Source organism: Ranitomeya imitator, chromosome 3 (assembly GCF_032444005.1).
Source record: "Ranitomeya imitator isolate aRanImi1 chromosome 3, aRanImi1.pri, whole genome shotgun sequence".
NCBI classification, from domain to species: domain Eukaryota; kingdom Metazoa; phylum Chordata; class Amphibia; order Anura; family Dendrobatidae; genus Ranitomeya; species Ranitomeya imitator.
In genome coordinates, this window is record NC_091284.1 from 183850341 (window position 1) to 183873828 (window position 23488).

Consider the following 23488-nt stretch of genomic DNA (forward strand, 5'->3'; position numbering starts at 1 on the left):
TGGAGACGCAAAAACTAGTTTTTGCAATAAAAAGCGTCTTTTAGTGTGTGACAGCTACCAATCACAAAAATCCGCTAAAAAACCCGCTATAAATAGTAAATCAAACCCCCCTTCATCTCCCCCTTAGTTAGGGAAAAATAATAAAATAAAATTGTTTTATTTATTTCCATTTTACTCGGACTCCCATGACAGCACGACGAGAGAGGGGATCCGCCCATTAGGAACAGGAAACCTACAGATACAAAAGGGCGGCACCTCTCCCTTGCCTCAGTTAATGGCAGTAGAGCTTTCGGTGAAAAAATTCCTCATATATCTGCAGGGTCATCATGTCAAGATCCTATCGGACAACCAGGTGGCAGTCGCATACATAAATCATCAGGGTGGAACTCATTCCGAGTCACTGATGAGAGTGGCGGATCGTCTGTTCCAGACAGCAGAAAATCACTTCTTATCCCTAACCGCTTTACACATAAGAGGAAAAGAAAACATCAAGGCGAACTTTCTAAGCCGCAACACCTTGAGGCAAGGGGAGTGGTCCCTAAACAATTACGTGTTCGATCAGATCGTCCACAAATGGGGACATCCAGAAGTAGATTTATTTGCTACCAGGGACAACCGGAAGACAACAAAATTCTGTTCCCTAAATCCCAGGGAAAATCCTCTGACGGTAGACGCCTTTCTGATCAAATGGGATTTTCAGCTGGCGTATGCATTTCCTCCACTAGGCCTGTTACCCTTAGTAGTCAGGAAGATAAGAGAAGATCGAGCCAGAGTTATATTGATTGCCCCATTCTGGCCCAGAAGGGCCTGGTTCACTTGGCTCAGGATCATGTCAGTGGAGGACCCCTGGGTACTTCCGGACATTCCAGATCTGCTCTACCAGGGTCCGATCAGCCATCCTCAAGTAAAGAATCTCCATTTAACGGCATGGATTTTGAAAGGGCGTTACTAAAAAGCAAAGGGTTCTCCCTGAGTCTAATTGAGACCCTTATGAAAAGTAGAAAGTAAATAACCACAACAATTTACGCTAGAACCTGGCGGAAATTTCTGGCCTCTTCTGATTTTAATTTAGAAGAGGGATTACCTATAAAACAAATCTTAGAATTTCTGCAAAGAGGCTTAGAGCTAGATCTATCCACTAGTACTCTAAGGGTACAGGTCTCGGCCCTAGGGGCTCTATTTTCCTGTAACATCGCCAATAATTATTGGATCTCAAGGTTCATTAAAGCATCTAGTAGAACTAGACCCATACATAAAGATAGATCTATGCCTTGGGATCTCAACCTAGTCCTGTCATCATTGACTAGAGAGCCGTTTGAACCATTACAATCAGCTTCAATTAAGGCCTTATCCCTTAAGACAGCATTTCTTGTAGCAATTACATCTGCCCGTAGAGTGGGAGACATACAAGCTCTCTCCAGGGTTTCCCCTTATACAGAGTTTCTGCCAGATAGGGTAGTCCTCAGACCGGACCCGGCCTATTTACCAAAACTGTCGTCACGGTTTCACAGGTCACAGGAGATAATCTTACCATCCTTCCTTCCCAATCCCTCCAACCCTAAAGAAGAACTACTCCATACATTAGATGTTAGGAGATGCCTGCTAGAATACATCTCTATTACTGACACATGGAAGAAAGATGATGCGTTATTTTTATCTTTCCAAAACCCTAGAAAGGGACTCAGGGTATCAAAGTACACACTAGCAAAGTGGATTAGGGAGGCTATCTCTTTGGCTTACACTGCAGGTGGAGGTCCGGCTCCGCAGAATCTGAGGGCGCATTCCACCAGGGCCATGGCTACATCCTGGGCGGAAAAGTCTGGAGTATCAATCGACCAGATATGTAAGGCGGCCACATGGTCATCCCCGTCCACCTTCTTTAAACACTATAGGTTGGATTTGGGGGCTTCCTCTGATCTCACATTCGGGTTAAGGGTGCTACAGACTATAGTCCCTCCCTAAGGAAGCTTACATCTCTGTAATTCTCTCGTCGTGCTGTCATGGGAGTCCGAGTAAAGCATTAAGCTACTTACTGGTAGCGGCATTTCTCGGAGGCCCATGACAGCACCCTTAGTTCCCTCCCTATTCACGTGGGGGTTGCACGCCCTATAAATGTATATATATTTCACAATATGATACCAGTCCCAATAGATGTCTGATATTTTGTATATAATCTGTATATAGTGTATATTTTTGTGTACCACTAACCGTGGTAGTCCTCTCAAGACTCTGAAATACAACTGAGGCAAGGGAGAGGTGCCGCCCTTTTGTATCTGTAGGTTTCCTGTTCCTAATGGGCGGATCCCCTCTCTCGTCGTGCTGTCATGGGCCTCCGAGAAATGCCGCTACCAGTAAGTAGCTTAATGCTTTCCCATTACGGTTAGGGTTGGGGTGAGGGCTACAGTTAGGGTTCGGGCAAAAGTTAGGTTTAGAGTTGGGGCTAAAGTTAGGGTTAGGGTTTGGATTACATTTACGGTTGGGAATAGCGTTAGGGGTGTGTTTGAGTTAGGGTGTGGTTAGGGTTGGGATTAGAGTTAGGGGTCTGTTGGGGTTAGGGGTGTGTTGAGGTTAGGGGTGTGGTTAGGGCTGGGGGCATGTTTGGGTTAGGGGTGTGGTTAGGGTTATGGGTAGAGTTGGGATTAGGGTTAGGGGTGTGTTTGGGTTAGGGTTGGGGCTAGGGTTAGGGTTTCAGTTAGAATTGGGGGCTTCCACTGTTTAGGCACATCAAGGGCTCTCCAAACGCGACATGGCGTCCGATCTCAATTCCAGCCAATTCTACGTTGAAAAAGTAAACCAGTGCTCCTTCCCTTCCAAGCTCTCCCGTGCACCCAAACAGGGGTTTACCCTAACATATGGGGTATCAGCGTACTCAGGACAAATTGGACAACTTTTGGGGTCAAATTTTCTTGCTACCCTTGGGAAAATAAAAATTTAAGGGGATAAAACACCATTTTTGTGAAAAATAAGTTTTTTTTTTATTTTCAAGGCTCTGAGTTATAAACTGTAGTGAAACACTTGGGGGTTCAAAGTTCTCACAACACATCTAGATAAGTTTCTTGGGAGGTCTACTTTCCAATATGGGGTCACTTGTGGAGGGTTTCTACTGTTTAGGTACATTAGGGGCTCTGCAAGCGCAATGTGACGCCTGCAGACCATTCCAGCTAAGTCTGCATTCCAAATGGTGCTCCTTCCCTTCCGAGCTCTGCCATGTGCCCAAACGGTGGTTCCCCCCCACATATGGGGTATCAGCGTACTCAGGAGAAATTAGACTCCAAAAGTTGTTGTCGAATTTGTCCTGTTACCCTTGTGAAAATAAATAATTGGGTGCGAAAAGATCATTTTTGTGAAAAAATATGATTTTTTATTTTTACGGCTTTGCATTATAAACTTCTGTGAAGCACTTGGTGGGTCAAAGTGCTCACAACACATCTAGATAAGTTTCTTAGGGGGTCTACTTTTCAAAATGGTGTCACTTGTGGGGGGTTTCAATGTTTAGGCACATCAGGAGCTCTCCAAACGCAACATGGCGTCCCATCTCAATTCCAGTCAATTTTGCATTAAAAAGTCAAACTGCGCTCCTTCCCTTCTGAGCTCTGCTATGCGCCCAAACAGTGGTTTACCCCCACATATGGGGTATCAGCGTACTCAGGACAAATTGTACAACAGCGTTTGCGTCCGATTTTCTGCTGTTACCCTTGCTAAAATAAAACAATTTGGAGCTGAAGTAAATTTTTTGTGAAAAAAAAGTAAAATGTTCGTTTTTTTGTTGTTTTTTTTTTTAAAACATTCCAAAAATTCCTGTGAAACACCTGAAGGGTTAATACATTTCTTGAATTTGGTTTTTGAGCACCTTGAGGGGTGCAGTTTTTAGAATGGTGTCACACTTGGTTATTTTCTATCATATAGACCCCTCAAAATGACTTCAAATGTGATGTGGTCCCTAAAAAAAAAAATGGTGTTGTAAAAATGAAAAATTGCTGGTCAACGTTTAACCCTTATAACTCCCTAACAAAAAAAAAATGTTGGTTCCAAAATTGTGCTGATGTAAAGTAGACATGTGGGAAATGTTACTTATTAATTTTTGTGACATATCTCTGTGATTTAAGGGCATAAAAATTCAAAGTTGGAAAATTGCGAACTTTTCAGAATTTTCACCAAATTTCCGTTTTTTTCACAAATAAATGCATGTAATATCAAAGAAATTTTACCACTATCATGAAGTACAATATGTCACGAGAAAACAGTGTCAGAATCATCAGGATCCGTTGAAGCGTTCCAGAGTTATAACCTCATAAATGGACAGTGTTCACAATTGTAAAAATTGGCCCGGTCATTAACGTGCAAACCACCCTTGGAGGTTAAGGGGTTAAATAACCATACCTATTTTCCAAAGCATTTTGGTTAAAATTGAGGTCTTACCTGATGACGACTTCATGCACTTTTAATTCATCACCAGGAAAATGGCATCACCAGAACTAGACAGACGTAATCACGCTTTTAATAAAAATGCTAAACGCTTGGTCACTTCACTACTGTATACCTGTCTGTTTGATATCAATGATTTCTAGATTGCTAGATGTCCCAGTAGGAGATCTAGTCGAATATATTCAGTTTCATTCCGTGTAAATGGCGTCATCGTCAACAACTGTTGACACAATTATTAGAAAATGGAAGAATCACAAGATGACGGTCAGTCTTCTTTGGTCTGGGGCTCCATGCAAGATCTCACTTCGTGGGGTAAGGATGATTCCTTTCTTCCATATGCTATGAACCACAAGATAAACCTTCACACCGTTTATAAAGTGCTCAGTCCACATTCATCCATGTCTACCCAAATGAGGCCTAGCCAAATCAGCCTCTCGAGAACATCCTACGGTAGATGAAGATGAGTTTTCTAAATTGACCCTTTTGAAAGTCTTTCTTGTAAAAAAAAAATATGTCTGAATCAGCTCTAAGGACGGTCACTTGACCCTCATTCAAGCTTCATTTTTTATGATGTAGAAGAAAAATGGACCAAGTTTTAATCAGACTTTGGTCAGCGTTTCATGGTTTTTTCACTGACGAGAACATTTTTTTTTCAACCTTCTCCTATTAGGCCTTATTCACACGTCAGTATTTTTCCTCAGTATTTCATCTGTATTTGTACTTCAAAACCAGGAGTTGTCTCCAAAACACGTATCTGGTTTCAGTCTTTCAAATATAGTTTGTCTCTGTAAGTTCCGCTCTTGACTTTTGCATAAAAACTCTGATGCAAAATACTGACTGAGGTTTTAGTCAGTGAAAAACAGACAGGACACGGATTGCGGCCGAATACTGTCCAGTTTTTTTCACAGACCCATTGCCAAGTTTGATCCAACACTCGGATCAATATTGGTCATGTCACCGCAATTTTGTATGGACCACTCTGTCCGCAAAAACTCACTGACATGCGAACAGCCCCACAGGCTATCACAGGTGGGAGTGTTATCCATGAAAAACACAGATAGCACAGGTATGTGAAAAACGGATGTGCGAATGAGCCCTAAAGCACATGCTGGCCCTCTTGCTCAACGGTTGTAATGATTCCAGTAGCACCTGCTGTTTGCATTTCTTATCCCTCTTATATACACCTCACGACTAAGATATATTTTTATTTCCACAGTATGATGTAAAGAATCATCGTGTTTTCCTGAGACGAACGAAGTATGACACATTGCGGGAAGAAGACTTATATGTTGGAAATAAAATAAATGTCTTTTCACGTCAACTTCATCTTGTTGACTATGGAGACCAATACACCGCCCGTAAAGTTGGCAGTAAAAAGGAGAAGTGAGTGTTACCCATTAATCCTGCCCAGTGCCGGTTGTATTTTTCTCATGTTTCTTGTAAATACAGATAGTCTTAATATTTTCATTTTCAACCCCTGTGTTCATATACGGCATCAGAAGATAAAATCCGCTTACTGTTAAATCCTTTTTTGTTTGTCACATTCCTAACAAGTTGGGTCAGTCGGCTATGTCTCTTGCAGAGATGCATTTTTAATAAAAGTGTGCAGCTCCTGTATATATTAAAAAGGCGATCTCAGGCCATTATTCCATCTGTTTGAGTATACTTTTTATCCAAGCTTACCATTGTATGCTGCCATATGTTCCCTTTCCCTATGTAAACATCTGACTTTTCAGTGTTTCATTACAGCCTTTTATATTTATACGTTTTTTTGTGTTTTTTTTTCTTTTAGGCTACAGGTTAGTATGTATAATGTTTTTTAATAATTGCTACAGGATTAGAATTTTTTATGCATGCCTTACGTATTAATAAATAAAATGCTATTGGGAAAGAATCATAGCATTTCAGACGACTCTTTTCTCTGCTCTGAATGTGATGTTAATTGAACAGTTTGCATCATTAGTCTATATTTTAGGTAACCAAGCAATTTTTTTAACCTATGTTACAAAATTTATAAAAATCAGTGCCACAGTGAAGTATTTTCAAAGAACAAAGTGCAAAAAGATTTTTTTTTTTTTACCTATCACAAAGTATGTTATATGCATAAGTTGACTGTAGAATGGTCCACATTTTAGTCATGCTATTGCGGAGGAATAAACTAATGCCAAGCATCTGTCATGACACAGCTGTCGGGTGACTTGGGACCAGGGGCTTCTTCCTGTTCGTAACACTTGGGGGCACCCTAGCTTTCCCTACTCCCTGGGATACTTCTGAAGGTGGAGATGCCGGGGCCTCCACCCCACCTTATCTCCTGAGCTCGCCCTCCGTCTGTTCTCTTCCCCACCAAGAGAAGAGGGGCGCTACTGTGCACCGTAGTACACCAACCTGACAAACAAGGGTTAACAGAAAACTCCAAGCATACAAAATATTCACTCACATTTAACAGAGAAATGCATGGGGGCATGGAGGTAGGGGAATAAACCAAAATCGAGAAGGATAGGGAGTTTCCACACATACAAACCAAGCAACAGTCACTGATAACTCCTCCAACTCTCCTTCTCATATGAACAACTCTCCCTCCGTTAGCCATGCAGCAATATGCTAGCTCCGAAAAGTATTTGTAACAGAGCCCAGATTATAAAGGGGAAAGGAGTAGCGAACTGGGCTCAGTTGTGGACACAGTGATTTCCAACATGGTTGATTAACCCCTGTTCTGCCAGAAGGAATAAACACATTTAAAATGAAGGAGTACTTCTTTTCAGCGCCGGAGTAGGAGCAATCAGATGCTGTTATCTTCTGGCTCTACTCTGTCGCGGTAACCCTGTGACAGTATCACAACCCTGTGACAGTATCATTGGCATTGCCTATGCCAATAGGCAACAGAGGATCAGGCATGTTAAAAATCCAGTCAGCCTTACCTTATACACATTAGGTTGACAGCCCGTCCAACTAAAGTTCTGTGTTTATGTGTATGGCAAAATTAAAGTATATCTCTCAGCAAATTTCACAATAGAAACTGCATACATCTACTATATAATTGTCTAAGGGTAACTTCCGTCTTTCTGTCACGGATATTCATTGGTCGCGGCCTCTGTCTGTCATGGAAATCCAAATCACCAAACGCCCACAACCAATCAGCGACGGGCACAGTCCGGCGGCAACATGGCCGCTCCTTCCTCCCCGCAGTCAGTGCCCGGCGCCCGCATACTCCCAGTCACCACTCACACAGGGTTAATGCCGGCGGTAACGGACCTCTGCTATTAACCCTGTGTGTCCCCAACTTTTTACTATGTGGCATCAATAGTAAAATGATCTAATGTTAAAAATAAAAAAACAAAAAACCTGCTATTCTCACCCTCCGTCGTCCGACGATGCGCTCGCGCCTGCCGCCATCTTCCGTTCCCAGTGATGCATTGCAAAATTACCCAGAAGACTTGGAGGTCTCGCGAGACCGCTAAGTCATCTGGGTAATTTCGCAATGCATCCTGGGAACCGAAGATAGCGGCAGCGGCACGCGTATCGCCGGAGCTTCGCTGGATCCCAGGGGGTGAGTATATAACTATTTTTTATTTTAATTATTTTTTTAACAGGGATATGGTGCCCACACTGCTGTATACTACGTGGGCTGTGTTAGATACCGCGTGGCTGCTATATACTACATAGGCAGTGTTATATACTATGTGGTTGTGTTATGTACTGCGTGGGCTGTGCTATATATTACGTGGCCACTGCTATATACTGCGTGGGCAGTGTTATATACTACGTGGCTGCTATATACTGCGTGGGCTGTGCTATATATGATGTGGCCAGTGTTATATACTGTGTGGCCTGTGAAAACTAGGAGTATCTCCAAAACACAGAACCGTTTTCTGTCTTTCAAATATAGTTTGTCTATCAGAAGTTGTCTCCACTCTAAGCTCCACGAAGCGCCAGCCACACTTTCAGCCTAAATGGTGGCCTCATCGCCTCATGCTATAGCTGCACCTCCATTCCGGCCAGTCACTTTTCAGCATGGTGAATAAGAGCCAGATAGCTTTAGAAAGTCTTGCACTTCTGTTCTTTCAGCATACTCTGTGTCATACCTCACTTTGTGCCCTTCACCCTTCTTTTCTAAGAACCACCAGCCCGATATGACGTTACACAGCAGGGAACAAGAGATAAAAGATTCCCTTGGAAAAACCGAATCTTCACACACTCACTAGCCTCCATCTGCTCTTACAGTGGCATGTAAAAGTTTGGGCACCACTGGTCAAAATTACTGTTATTGTGAGCAAATTGAAGGTAAAATTATACATATATATATATATATATATATATATATATATATATATATATATATATATATATATATTTCCTTCTTGTACATTTTATTCCCTTCACGCCGCAGCCCTTTTTCGTTTTTGCATTTCTGTTTTCTGCTCCCCTTCTTCCCGGAGCCTTACCCTTTTTTTTTTTTCGGTCAATATGGCTATGTGAGGGCTTGTTTTTTGCGGGACGAGTTGTACTTTTGAACAACACCATTTGTTTTACCATATTGTGTACTCGAAAATGGGAAACAAATTCCAAGTGCGGTGAAATTGCAAAAAAATTGCAATTCCACAATTGGTTTTTGGAGTTTTTTTTTACCATGTTCACCAAATGCTAAAACTGACCTGCGATTATGAGTCTCCGGGTCATTACGAGTTCATAGATCCCAAACATGTCTAGGTTATTTTTTTTATTTAAATAGTGAAAAAAAAATCCAAAGTTTGTTTAAAAAAAAAAATGGCGTCATTTTCCAAGACCCGTAGCACCTCCCTCCATTTTTCGTGTTCTGGGGTAGGGTGAGGGCTTATTTTTGTGTGCCAAGCTGACGAATAACGGCGATCTAAAAAAAACAAACAAACAATTATATGATATAGTCTGGTACCCCATATTAGAGACAAATGGGGTCCCCCAATTCCCCTCCGTACCTCCGCCATCCCCAGAGCCTCCTGATCCATCTCGCGGTCCTCCATGTACTCTTCCTGGATGAAAATCTGATGAAGATCTGCCGGCCGATACCCAGGAACAATAGGAGATTTTTTCTATTGGTTCATTTTGATGACTGTGATAGGGTCTATCACAGTGATCAAAATAAAAAAAAATAATAAATCAAGCCCCCTTTTGTCACCCCCTTAGTTAGATAAAAATAATAACATTAAAAAAATTTATTTTTTCCATTCTTTGCAGTAAGTGTTGGGGCTAGGGTTGTGGTGTTGGGGTTAGGGTTGTGTTAGGGTTGGAGTTGGAATTTGGGGGTTTCCACTGTTTAGGCATATCAGGGGGTCTCCAAACACGACATGGTGCCCGCCATCAATTCCAGCCAATTTTGCGTTCAAAAAGTAAAACGGTACTCCCTCCCTTCTAAGCCTTGCCATGCACCCAAACACTGGCATTCCCCCACATATGGGGTATCGGCATACTCAGGACAAATAGCAGAGCAAATGTTGTCATCCATTTTCTCCTGTTACCCTTGTGAAAATAAAGAAAGGTTGGGTCTAAAGTAAATTTATTGTGAAAAAAGTTAAATGTTAATTTTTTCCTTCCACATTGCTTTAGTTCTCGTGAAGCACCTGAAGGGTTAATAAACTTCTTGAACGTGGTTTTGCACACCTTGAGGGGTGCAGTTTTTAGAATGGTGTCACTTTTGGGTATTTTCTATCATATAGCCCCTCAAAGTCACTTCAAATGTAAAGGGGTCCCTACAAAAATAAAAAAATGATTTTCTAAATTTTGTTGGAAAAATGAGAAATTGCTAGTCAACTTTTAACCCTTATTAACATTCCAGCAAAAAAATTATGTTAACAAAATTGTGCAGTTGTAAAGTTGACATGTGGAAAATTTTATTTATTAGCTATTTTACGTGACAAGACTCTCTGATTTAAGGGCACAAAAATTAAAAGTTTGAAAAATTACAATTTTTTTACATTTTTGCCAAATTTCCAATTTTTTCATAAATAAACACAAGTCATATCCAAGAAACTTTTCAACTACCTTGAAGTACGATACGTCGCCAAAATGTTCTCCGATTCAGTGGAATTTGTTGAAGCGTTCCAGAGCTATAACCTCAATAAGTGACAGTGGTCAGAATTGTAAAAATTAGCTTGGTCATTATGGTCAAAATTGGTCGTTCACTAAGGGAGTATATATATATACCGTATTTTTCGGATTATAATACCCACTTTTTCCCAAAATTTGGGGGGAAGATGGGGGTGCGTCTTATAAGTTAAATATACCCTACCGGCTGCGGTGGAGCAGGGTCCCAGGGTCGCTGCTGGAGGAGGCAAGGGTTGGGCGTTGCTGCAGGCTGTAGGTTGGGATGAGGGGGTGTTTGGAGGTGCGACACTGCGGGTGTTCGGTGGTGCGGGGGCCCCGATGATATTTTGTGAATGCCCGGGACCCCCGCACTTCCATGGTTTACATTTTGGTGGTCTCAGGGAAAATGGCTGCCAGGGCAGCGCATGCACAGATGGAGATCTCGGCAACAAGATCTCTGGAGATGAGATCTCAGTGCCAAGATCTCATCTGCGCTTGCGCCGCCCCCGGCAGCCATTTTCCCAGAGTCCACCATGGAAGTACATGGGCACCTGCAGCGTCGCACATCTGAAAACCCCTTTCTCCCAGTCTGGGGTCCGCAGCATCACCCTACTCCTGCCTGTACTAGCAGCCACCCTGCGTTCCCGTTTCACCCACTCTTGACACACTGATAGCAACACCGCAGAAGAAATGCTAACACAGGCTCCCAGTATCCGTTGTTTCAGATGCTGCACATCTCGTATCTTCACTGCATAGACAATAGCCTGCAGATGACCCCAGCATCTGAAACAACGGATACTGGAAGCCTGTACTAGCATTTCTTCTGCGGTGTTGCTATCAGTGTGTCAAGAGTGGGAGAAAAGGGTTGCATTGACAATCCATCACAATGGGCAGCACTTTGAAAACATTTTATAAGTGGTCATAAACTTGTAAATAACTCATGAAAGAATAAAGTTATGTTAAAACCAAGCACACCATTGTTTTCTCTTCACCACGACAGCACCCACTTGAGAGAGGGGATCCGCCCCTAGGAACAGGAAACCCTATGGAGAGAATAAAAGGGGCGGTCCCCCTCGCTCCCACAGTTGGTTTCCTGTTCGTACGGGAGACCTGGAGAGAAGAGTATACCCAGCCTGGATGCCGCTTGCGCAGTTTACCTGTACAGGGACGGCAAGGGCTCCAGAGCTGGAAGCAGCGTCGGGGGTCCTATGGCAGCTTCCCCCCTCTGCTGGCAGGTACCGTGAGGCCAGGATCGGGGAGTCGCCTGGCTCACGGAGATACATCCAGCAGACCTGCAGGGACCGGATCGCTGGTGTAAGAACCTGTGTCGCCATCTTCGGGTGGTGCACAGGCAGCGTGTCGCCCAGTGTTTTGTCCCCCGGAAGTATTATTACAACTTCCGGGGTGATGCTGGAGGAGGACGGCGCCTGCGCGATCGCTGGATGGGGACGCAGGCGTGCACCGCAGAGCCGCAACCCGGATGTAGTGGTCACTTCCGGGTGCGGCAGGAAGAAGATGGCGGCCCCCATTACAAAAGGATGCCGGCGCTGATACCCGGCGTCCATCATGGCATCTCCCCAGGACACAGCGTTGCCTTCAGCTGAAGTCACCGCTATTACTCCTGGAAGCCGGACTAGCAGCAGCCGCAGATCATCCTCCAAGAGCGCCAGAGAAAAGAGATCGGACCGGTCGGCTCCTCCATCTGTGCCTCCCTTTATGTCAATATTCCCAGATAGAGTTGTTCTAAAGACAGACCCTTCATACTTACCCAAAGTATGTACTAAATTTCACAGATCGCAAGAAATTTTCCTTCCCTCCTTCTATGATAACCCTACAAGTCAGGAAGAACAAAAATACCACACATTAGATGTGAGGAGAGCCATATTAGCCTATTTGGATAGGACTAGTGCCTGGAGGAAGAGCAGGGCTCTCTTTGTTTCCTTCCAGGGTCATAGAAAAGGAGCTGGAATCACGAAGGGTACTTTATCTCGGTGGATTCGAGATGCAATATTTCTGGCCTATTCATCCAAAGGGGAGAATCCGCCTGAGACCGTAAGAGCACATTCCACCCGGGCGATGGCATCATCCTGGGCTGAACGAGCGGAGGTTCCGATAGAGCTGATATGTAAGGCCGCAACTTGGTCTTCGCCTACTACCTTCTATAATCACTATAGATTAGACTTGTCTTCCTCATCTGACTTGTCCTTCGGTAGATCAGTCCTTAACACGGTGATCCCTCCCAAATGACTATCTCTGAAAGTCTCTCAAGTGGGTGCTGTCGAGGCGAAGAGAAAAAACTGGATTACGTACCGGTAATGCTGTTTTATAGAGCCACGACAGCACCCCTTCACTTCCCACCCTTATAGGTTTTTTATTTAGGAGCACGGTTAAGGGTGTTTGGTTCTTGTAGTCAGCCATACTTAAGTTAACTACCGTATTTTTCGGACTATAAGACGCACCGGACCATAAGACGCACCCCAAATTTGGGGTGAAAATTGCAGAAAAAAACATTTTTTTATAAGATGGGGGTTCGTCTTATTGTCCGAATTTACAGTATCTTACCTGAGGGCTGGCGGTGGCAGAGCAGGGTCACAGGAGGCAAGGTGTCGGCAGAGGTGGGGTGATGCTGGGATGAGGAGGTGCTGGGATGAGGAGGTGCTGGGATCAGGAGGTGCTGGGATCAGGAGGTGCTGGGATCAGGAGGTGCAGTGAGAGGTATGGCGTGAGAGGGGTCCCAGGCTTACCGTGCAGGCAATGCAGGCTTACCGTGGTGGCAGAGGTGCGGTGGCAGAGGTGGCGCAGTAAGCAGGGTCCCTTTCCCCGGTGAGGTGATGCAGCAGAGCCGGGTGAATCCTGTTGTTATCGGTGGGCGCGGCCATCTTCCTGAGGCCGCGCGTGTGCAGATGAAGCGCTCTGCTTCCCGGGGCTTCAGGAAAATGGCCGCGCGTGCGCAGATGGAGATCACGGAAAATGGCCGCCACCACCGATAACAACAGAATTCACCCGGCTCTGCTGCATACCGGGCTGCTGCATCACCTCACCGGAAAAAGGGACCCCACTTACTGCGCCTCCTCTGCCGCCACACCTCTGCCGCCGCACCTCTGCCGCTGCACCTCTGCCACCGCACCTCTGCCGCCACGGTAAGCCTGCATTGCGACTATTGGACGCACCCCCCATTTTCCCCCCTTTTTTGGGGGGGAAAAAGTGCGTCTTGTTGTCCGAAAAATACGGTAATTATAAACGATGATATTGAATGACCTTCTAAAATCTGGTGGGCGGTTCCTCGCAATCTCTGTAAACCCAACTGTGGGAGCGAGGGGGACCGCCCCTTTTATTCTCTCCATAAGGTACGTAATCAGGTGTTTTTCTTGTGAAATTCTCAATAAGTTTGATGTGTCACATGACCCTCTTTCCATTGGAAAAAATAAAGTGGGATCCAAAATGGCCGACTTTAAACGGCTGCCATGGTCACCACCCATTTTGAAAAGTTTTCCCCCTCCCATGTATGAATGTGCCACAAACAGGAAGTTGATATCACCAACCATTCCCATTTTATTTAGGTGTATCCATATAAATGGCCCACCCTGTGTGTGTATGTATGTATGTATAGTATGTATGTATAGTATGTATGTATGTGTGTGTATATATATATATATATATATATATATATATATATATATATATATATATATATATATATATATATAAAGAAGCAAAAGAAGGCAGCACTCCAAATCCTTGTCAGGGTGAAAACAGTGAGGTTTATTCAGCCCACATCTCTGTGCGACGTTTCGGCTCACACTGAGCCTTTTTCAAGCCTTCAAGGCTTATTATAATTTATTATAATTTTATAATCTTATTTTACTTTTTAGTAACCTTTTCATATTTCCTTTTACATTTTTCAGACCACTTACAGTTGCCTACATAGTAAAAGAATTTCCTACCTTATTTTCTCATTTCTTAGGACTCTGGCTATGATCAAACCTGATGCTGTTCAAAAAATGGGCTCAATTATTGAAGCAGTTCTAGATTTCGGATTTGCTATTACCAAAGCCAAGATGGTTTATTTGTCTCGGTAAGTATGTGTTTGAGAATGGCCTACTTCAGGAGAAAGATTAATGGAGAAGGAGAAATAAAGTGCTGAATTTATGAAGGCCAAAGAAAAGTGTTTTTTATTGTTATACTTGTCATATATCTATTGTACAAAAAAGTTTTCTGAAATGATAAAGCTTTTACTTTTTCTTTTAATCTGACAAGCTTTTCACTTTTATTGTGGCAGAAAAAAATCTGACAAAGTATACAAAGGTACATTGCACTACTTAAGAAATGCCCTAAGCAAGCGTGCTGCCCTGCATTTTGAGAACACCTTCATTTTTTTAGTGGGAGCTACAGTATATCTTGGCTGGGGAATAAGTCCCTGAATGTGTTCTTTGCTTTATATGCAAACATATTATTTTGTCCATACATATTAGACAGTCGGCTGCACCTGTCGATTTCGGTGGGTTCAGACGACATTGGTCTAATGTGTAATGGGGCCCTTATTCTCTCCCACCAGTCTTATCTTGAACCACTTATCTCTGAAGCGCACGTTTTTATAATTTAAATAAAATAATTATGTAAGTTTGTCCTTTTGCCTCTATTTTCTTTCTGCTTCTTGCTGAAAACTTACCGTAGATAAAATTTTAAAATAAAAAGTATGCATATGTCTACTTTTTACTTTATTACATTTATTTATATTTTTTATTACTTTAGCCCTAAACCTAACACTAACTAGGTTTATAAAAAGTGTGTAAAATGTAAAATTTACAGTAATTTCAATAATTTTTTTTCTATTATACTTTTTACAATGTGGGACAACTCTCCCTGTGTGTCTATATCTCTGCTCACACAAAATGTCAAAAGTGATTAGAGGCAGAGAGTTGCGGGAGAGAACAGCACCATGCAGTACATGTGCTATGTGTGCATGCTTTTCTAATCCAACTCTATGGCCGCGGGCCGGACAGTCATTTTGCCCCTGATAGTGAGGGCAGGGGTTGGACCGAAATGTTGTGCCCTAATCGAACCTGGCGCCCATGTGGCTCCCCTTTCATGCAACACCTTTGAGCCAACCATCTCGTATGCCTGCTGATTCTTCCCTGACAGATGATGTTCGGGTCCTAGTAGTATCAAGCATTTTGAATTTGATCTCCCAATCCTCCTTGGCTATTTCCAACTTCGCCCAGCGTTCGTGTGTATGGGGCTTAGGAGAGATGACCGTTGGCTGAACTCTCCTTCAGCTGATGGCATGCCAGAGCCACTCTATATATGCCAAGGTAAGGAGGCTTATTTGCCATACAATACTCCTCTGGGAAATTTAATATGCAAATTTAATCTTTCATCTGCTACTCTATAGCGCCATCTGTTGGAAGGAAGCAGCGATCCTACAAGTCACTATTGACCCTTTAACTAGCCTTGTAGGATTGCTTCTTCCAACAGGTCGCGCTATAGAGTTTAAGTCCTCTTCCTCTCTGAAGAGGCAATTTCCATATTAAGTTTCCCAGAGGAGCATTGCACGGGGAATAAGCCTCCTTACTTTGGCATGCCAGAGCCGGTATGTCACTCTCCGCAAGGAGAAACTTTACTCCTTAGATCCCAGTCTTAGCCTCTCACCTAGCCAAATCAGTTCTCAATTCTTTGCACTGGCAAGGGGCAATACCCTGAAACACTGTGTGTGTGCAAAACTGAGACTCTGATTTGGCTTTTATCCTGTCACATTTCAAGGCTTGTTAAAGGGTGGATAGTGACTTGTAGGATTGCTGCTTCCAACAGGTGGCGCTGTAGAGTTCTAGCCCTGAAGTGGCAGTTTGCATATAGCTTGTGTACAGGCATTCTTGGTTTCCGAATTCTGACCTATGCCCAAGCTCCTAACACAGGCATAGAGGACAAGGGAAGCCTGCCAAGAGCAGTTGCATTTCTGAGCACAATACAATGTCTCCATTTTAGATTATCCTGCACTTTATCTCACTGGGTAATTGAACCTTAGGGCTAAGAAAATTTCCTCTGTAGATAAGGAAACTTGCAATACAGATCGCATCTCACCTAAGGCATTAAACATTTGAGGCACTGATTAGTTATTATGCCAGTAAATAATTCTTGTTAAATACGAAGGCCATTATTATTGGCATGGCTGCCACTGTCAAGAAAAATATTGCTAGAAAAATTATACTTCCTACTGCTGTGAGATTTTTTCTGATAGAGATGTCTATTAGATACTTTTTTACTATGTGCAATATATAAAAGGCAGCTTACATTTTAGGTGGTTTTCTCATTACAACAACCCCTACTCATGTAGCATATTGGGCACATGGATGCTCAGGTCTCTCCTGAATAGAGCTGGCACGCTGTATGAGCAGCTCCTGTTCTGGAAGCCGCGAGCCAGCCTCACATTACTTGGATGGCCATTAATCTGATTTGCCACCATGAGATACTGCAGCGGCTGTTGAGCAGGCAATGCCCGGCAGGCAGCAGCTTCCTTCATACATTCACCTATTTGCCCACGTTCCTTCTTCTAGCAGCCTTATTCTACAGGGTGGGACATTTATATGGATACCCCTAAATAAAATGCGAATGGCTGGTGATATCAACTTCCTGTTTATGGCACATTGGTATATGTGAGGGGGGAAAACTTTTCAAGATGGGTGGTGACCATGGCGGCCATTTTGAAGTCAGCCATTTTGGATCCAACTTTATTTTTTTAATGGGATGAGGTTCATGTGACACATCAAACTTATTGAGAATTTCACAAGAAAAACAATGGTGTGCTTGGTTTCAACTTAACTTTATTCTTTTATGAGTTATTCACAAGTTTATTACCACTTATAAAATGTGTTCAAAGTGCTGCCCATTGTGTTGGATTGTCAATGCAACCCTCTTCTCCCACTCTTGACACACTGATAGCAACATCACAGAAGAAATGCTAGCACAGGTTTCCAGTATCCGTTGTTCCCTCTTCCCATTGGAAAAAATAAAGTTGGATCCAAAATGGCTGACTTTAAAATGGCCGCCATGGTCACCACCCATCTTGAAAAGTTTCCCCCTCCCATATACTAATGTGCTACAAACAGGAAGTTGATATCATCAACCATTCCCATTTTATTTTGGTGTATCCATATAAATGGCCCACCGTGTATACGTAATGGGATGTCTCAGTGGAGTGATGCCCAATGAGTTCAGAGCAAGTGAGCCAGCACCCCAGCAGTTATCCCACTTGACAGTACAGAGTGGGTAAGAGGGCACATGGAGGGCAGAAATTCATGGGCCAATATCAGCACATCTATTAGAGCAGGATACACCTGGCCTTTTCTGGTGACAGATGCTCTGTAGATTACAGGAATCTAGTATCTCTCATTGTGATACATGCTAGATCTATAAATGTGTTTGCTGTACATATATTATATGATAAGAGGCATAACATTGTAAAAGTAGATGATCCGCTTATATATTTGCCATTTACTATAAAGGATGTCCAGATGTCGGCTAATGAGTAGTGACAGAGATAAGAAGAGAAGTGAGAGGATACCGATGCCACATAAAATGCCCTTCTGACAGCACCTTGGCATCCTCACCTACTGCAGTACAATCTGTATATTGCTCTCTTGGCATTTTTTTTAAACAATTCCTGGTGTCATATTGACATTTTATCAGGTACAGAATTTAACCTTAAAGTGGTTTTCCACTACCTGGAAAACTTTCTTAAATAAAGTAATACATACATGCTAGCCACCTTAGGGAGAGACCCAAGTTGGGCTAAATGTAGCGGGACGAAAGAGACCGAAAAGCCCTCTACTTAAAGGAAATACATAGTGGATGCTTTCCTGAAACGGAAAGTACTTGCAAGCAGCATAATACAAAGAATAGCAGGTTTACCCAGAATCCTTTGCAGTAGGCAGAGCTATGCAAATCATCTCTTTCCACCCCTGTCTAATCCACAGCGCTTGGAACCGCCAAGCGTGCAATGCTGCGGATTAGTTTCTAAATTTACACAGCCAACCAATTCCTACCTGTGGACACGTGTTTCGGGCTTTAGGCCCTCATCAGCACAGGGCTGGAATTGGTTGGCTGTATGGAGTGGGGCTCGGTGGGCAAGCGATACATACATGCTAGCCACCTTAGGGAGAGACCCAAGTTGGGCTAAATGTAGCGGGACGAAAGAGACTGAAAAGCCCTCTACTTAAAGGAAATACATAGTGGATGCTTTCCTGAAACGGAAAGTACTTGCAAGCAGCATAATACAAAGAATAGCAGGTTTACCCAGAATCCTTTGCAGTAGGCAGAGCTATGCAAATCATCTCTTTCCACCCCTGTCTAATCCACAGCGCTTGGAACCGCCAAGCGTGCAATGCTGCGGATTAGTTTCTAAATTTACACAGCCAACCAATTCCTACCTGTGGACACGTGTTTCGGGCTTTAGGCCCTCATCAGCACAGGGCTGGAATTGGTTGGCTGTATGGAGTGGGGCTCGGTGGGCAAGCGATACATACATGCTAGCCACCTTAGGGAGAGACCCAAGTTGGGCTAAATGTAGCGGGACGAAAGAGACCGAAAAGCCCTCTACTTAAAGGAAATACATAGTGGATGCTTTCCTGAAACGGAAAGTACTTGCAAGCAGCATAATACAAAGAATAGCAGGTTTACCCAGAATCCTTTGCAGTAGGCAGAGCTATGCAAATCATCTCTTTCCACCCCTGTCTAATCCACAGCGCTTGGAACCGCCAAGCGTGCAATGCTGCGGATTAGTTTCTAAATTTACACAGCCAACCAATTCCTACCTGTGGACACGTGTTTCGGGCTTTAGGCCCTCATCAGCACAGGGCTGGAATTGGTTGGCTGTATGGAGTGGGGCTCGGTGGGCAAGCGATACATACATGCTAGCCACCTTAGGGAGAGACCCAAGTTGGGCTAAATGTAGCGGGACGAAAGAGACCGAAAAGCCCTCTACTTAAAGGAAATACATAGTGGATGCTTTCCTGAAACGGAAAGTACTTGCAAGCAGCATAATACAAAGAATAGCAGGTTTACCCAGAATCCTTTGCAGTAGGCAGAGCTATGCAAATCATCTCTTTCCACCCCTGTCTAATCCACAGCGCTTGGAACCGCCAAGCGTGCAATGCTGCGGATTAGTTTCTAAATTTACACAGCCAACCAATTCCTACCTGTGGACACGTGTTTCGGGCTTTAGGCCCTCATCAGCACAGGGCTGGAATTGGTTGGCTGTATGGAGTGGGGCTCGGTGGGCAAGCGATACATACATGCTAGCCACCTTAGGGAGAGACCCAAGTTGGGCTAAATGTAGCGGGACGAAAGAGACCGAAAAGCCCTCTACTTAAAGGAAATACATAGTGGATGCTTTCCTGAAACGGAAAGTACTTGCAAGCAGCATAATACAAAGAATAGCAGGTTTACCCAGAATCCTTTGCAGTAGGCAGAGCTATGCAAATCATCTCTTTCCACCCCTGTCTAATCCACAGCGCTTGGAACCGCCAAGCGTGCAATGCTGCGGATTAGTTTCTAAATTTACACAGCCAACCAATTCCTACCTGTGGACACGTGTTTCGGGCTTTAGGCCCCCATCAGCACAGGGCTGGAATTGGTTGGCTGTATGGAGTGGGGCTCGGTGGGCAAGCGACACATACATGCTAGCCACCTTAGGGAGAGACCCAAGTTGGGCTAAATGTAGCGGGACGAAAGAGACCGAAAAGCTCTCTACTTAAATAAAGTAGTCCCCTTTATAAAATACAGCACTGTATACTCGCCTCCCGTACTGGCACAGTTGCAGCAATGTTGGGGCCGCGTGAGTCCTGCAGCGGTACTGTCACTTCACACCTGTGGAGGAGCCTCAGAAGACGGAAGTAATAGGAGGCAGTGATTGTCTGCAGCATGCGCAAGCCCCAGGGGAGACCTGCTGCAGACACTGGTACGATAAGTGAATAAACCGTTTTTTCATCAGGAGGACTACTTTATTTAACAAGTTGTTGTCCAGGTAGTTTTCCCTCCATTGAAATGTCTGGTAGTGTATTCTAGTTGCCCAACACAAAACTTATTGGACCTACTTAGTTTAGTGGAAAAAAGAACCAAAGTACTTTAATAAAGAAGCACTCCTCCTCCCTTCAACATTTGTATTCTCTTAAGTCATCATATTACATAGCACTGTCTACTTACAATTGCTCATTCTGCCTTTCTACTCAGCTAATTCTTCTATTTTCCAATCGATCTATGACATCATATACAGTAATTAAAAACTGACCAGCTGGATCCTTCTAAGGCTACGTTCACACTAGCGTTGTGCGCCGCTGCGTCGGCGACGCACAACGCACCAAAAAATGCGTGCAAACGCACGCAAAAACGCTGCGTTTTTCGACGCGTGCGTCGTTTTTTGACGAAAATCGGACGCAAGAAAAATGCAACTTGTTGCGTTTTCTTGGTCCGACGCTAGCGTCAAAAAAGACGCACGTGTCGGAAAACGCAACAAACAAAAACGCATGCGTCCCCCATGTTAAACATAGGGGCGCATGATACGTGCGTCGCCGCTGCGTCGCCCGACGCTAGCGCGACGCACACTAGCCGAACGCTAGTGTGAACGTAGGCTAAGATCTATGTAGAAACAGGAGGTCAATTTTCTCTGCACAAGTCATGAGCCACTGAAAAGTCCCTGGCAGGGGGGATGGGGTGGAGCAGCTGGCTCAGGAGTTGAAAAGGGCAATGAATTATGCAGGGACAAGAGTCTTCGTGATTCTACACAGAGCAGATAAAAGAACAATTTGCTGGGTAGAAAGGTAAAATGAGGAATTGTAAGTACGCAGTGCTGTATAATATGATGATTGTAATATATTAAGAGGATAACAAATTTGATGTGAGTGTGCTTCTTTAATTTGGTAGGAAAAATGTGGGACTTTATGGGCTACTGGGACACAAGTGGTTTACTTTAATATCTGATTTGCCATAATAAGTGATGGGGGGAGTTTTTGCTTTTATTTTTTCTGCTGCTCCCCTGAGTAATCTTTTCTTACGGTTTCACACATAAGGGCCTATTATTTAGAGCTAATGTATATGGCATTACGAAGGTTAATCGTACAAAGCTGTTAAGACACGCTCCCTAATTATACTACTGAGAGCCATGTCCAATTACTAAGGCCATAGAAGTTAGCGCTAAAAAAGGGTAAAAACTGGCCATTTTTTTTACCTAATGACAGGCCCACTTTATGGCCTGTTTATGCATATTTCCATGTGATCATAACAGTTATTGGCCAGCGTGCACAATAAATCAGATCAGTGTTATCGGTAATAATAATTGCAGAGATGGAAATGCCCATCAGACGCTGCGGCGTAACACAGTTTCCAGGGACTTTTCACCTTTTGTGCTTCAGCAGTCCCCCAGTCCTGCAGTAATATTAATGACAAAGGAATATGTACAATGACAGTATAATCTTTATTTTTAATAATCTTTATTTTTATATAGCGCTAACATATTCCGCAGCGCTTTACAGTTTTGCACACATTATCATCACTGTCCCAATGGGGCTCACAATCTAGAATGCAGTATCTCTAGGCTCCAGTATTATGGTAAATAGCTAGGGTATATAGATTTTTGCTCATAAACATGAAGCATCTTCATTGCCTATGTAATGCATTTACAGTGTGTTTGACCTGAGCATGTATTAACTGTTTTGTGGTTTGTATTTTAGTGCTGAAGCCATGGACTTCTACAGTGAACATCAGTCAAAATCGTTTTTTATGTAAGTGATTGTAGTGACAAATATATATTAAAGCACTGTCTCTTAAGGGAATCTGTCAGCAGGTTTTTTTCTACCTCATCTGAGAGCAGCCTGATGTAGGGAAAGAGGAGCTGAATCCAACGATGTATCCCTTAGATGGCTGGGTACAACCGTCCTGATACAATCAGAGCTTTTAGATTTAATGAAGCAGAGCTGAGCAAGCTGCCCCCACCCACACCAGGCTCTGTATGCACAAAGTCCATAGACAGTGAGCTGCCTATCACAGGAGGTGGTTGCCGGAACTAGTCCAGCAATGGTAATCTCTCACTGATAAATCCTTGACCGTTAGTAAGCAGTATGCACTTTGACAAGTGACACGTCCCAGAATTCTGTGTTTCAGCCTCTCTCCTGCTGTCTTCAGATTACATAGCAATAACCTGCTGACAGATTTTCATTAAGCATGGTTCAATCTGTCATTGATCTGGCTTTTTTGTGCATTGTGATGAATGTGAAGTAAGACAATGATATCCTAAGTAAAACCACGGGTTTAAAAAAAAAAAGACTAGATGAGAATGTCAGATTGCACGGATTACAGTACCAATCACCAAGGATATGCCTAGAAATCGTCATGTTCCGTATTTGTATATCCAACTCGTTATAACATGATATAACCGTATACAGTATTGGTCAAAAGTTTGGACACATCTGTTCATGCAGCGGTTTTCTTTGTTCTCATTGGAATGTGTACATTGTAGATTCAGACTGGAGGCAGCAAAACCATAAAGGGAACAAGGAGTGAATAAACACTGGCAAATGATACCCGAATGTGTTACACTTTAGATTCCTTACAGTATCCCTCTTCTCTTCTGATGACAGCTTTATGTACCCACAGTATTCATATCATAATCATATCCGCTCACCAAATACAGTTAATATGCCATTTATACCGCACAGTGAATTGCATTTTACTTTGTTTTCAGGCATTATATGTACCCATAGTGCCAATAAGTAATACTTCACCTCATGCATACAACACGCCCTCGTTCAGTTACTGTGAGAAAAAATACAAAGCCATTACCCTCCGAAGGCAGAAATGTGAAAATGAAAAAACATTCTGCTGCCTCAGGCTCCAAAATCACTATGTTCCCCATGGGTCAGAGGGGTTGTTCCCTTACAGGCACTGTTCTGCCTGGCTGCAGTTTTTTAAGTCCTTACAAACCACGCCGTACTCTCATTCCACTGCTGCTTCTGGTGTC

The 23488-nt window shown here is 43.4% G+C and overlaps 1 protein-coding gene across 1 annotated transcript in view; it reads left to right on the plus strand.

The window, feature by feature from the left end:
• Nucleotides 1–23488, plus strand: part of NME7 (NME/NM23 family member 7) — a 373917-nt gene that overhangs the window by 86474 nt on the left and 263955 nt on the right. Inside the window, exons 3-5 of the mRNA XM_069761686.1 lie at nucleotides 5642–5808; nucleotides 14447–14557; nucleotides 22203–22253. Of these exons, the coding sequence (XP_069617787.1) occupies nucleotides 5642–5808; nucleotides 14447–14557; nucleotides 22203–22253 (329 nt within the window). The remainder of the gene's footprint in view (nucleotides 1–5641; nucleotides 5809–14446; nucleotides 14558–22202; nucleotides 22254–23488) is intronic.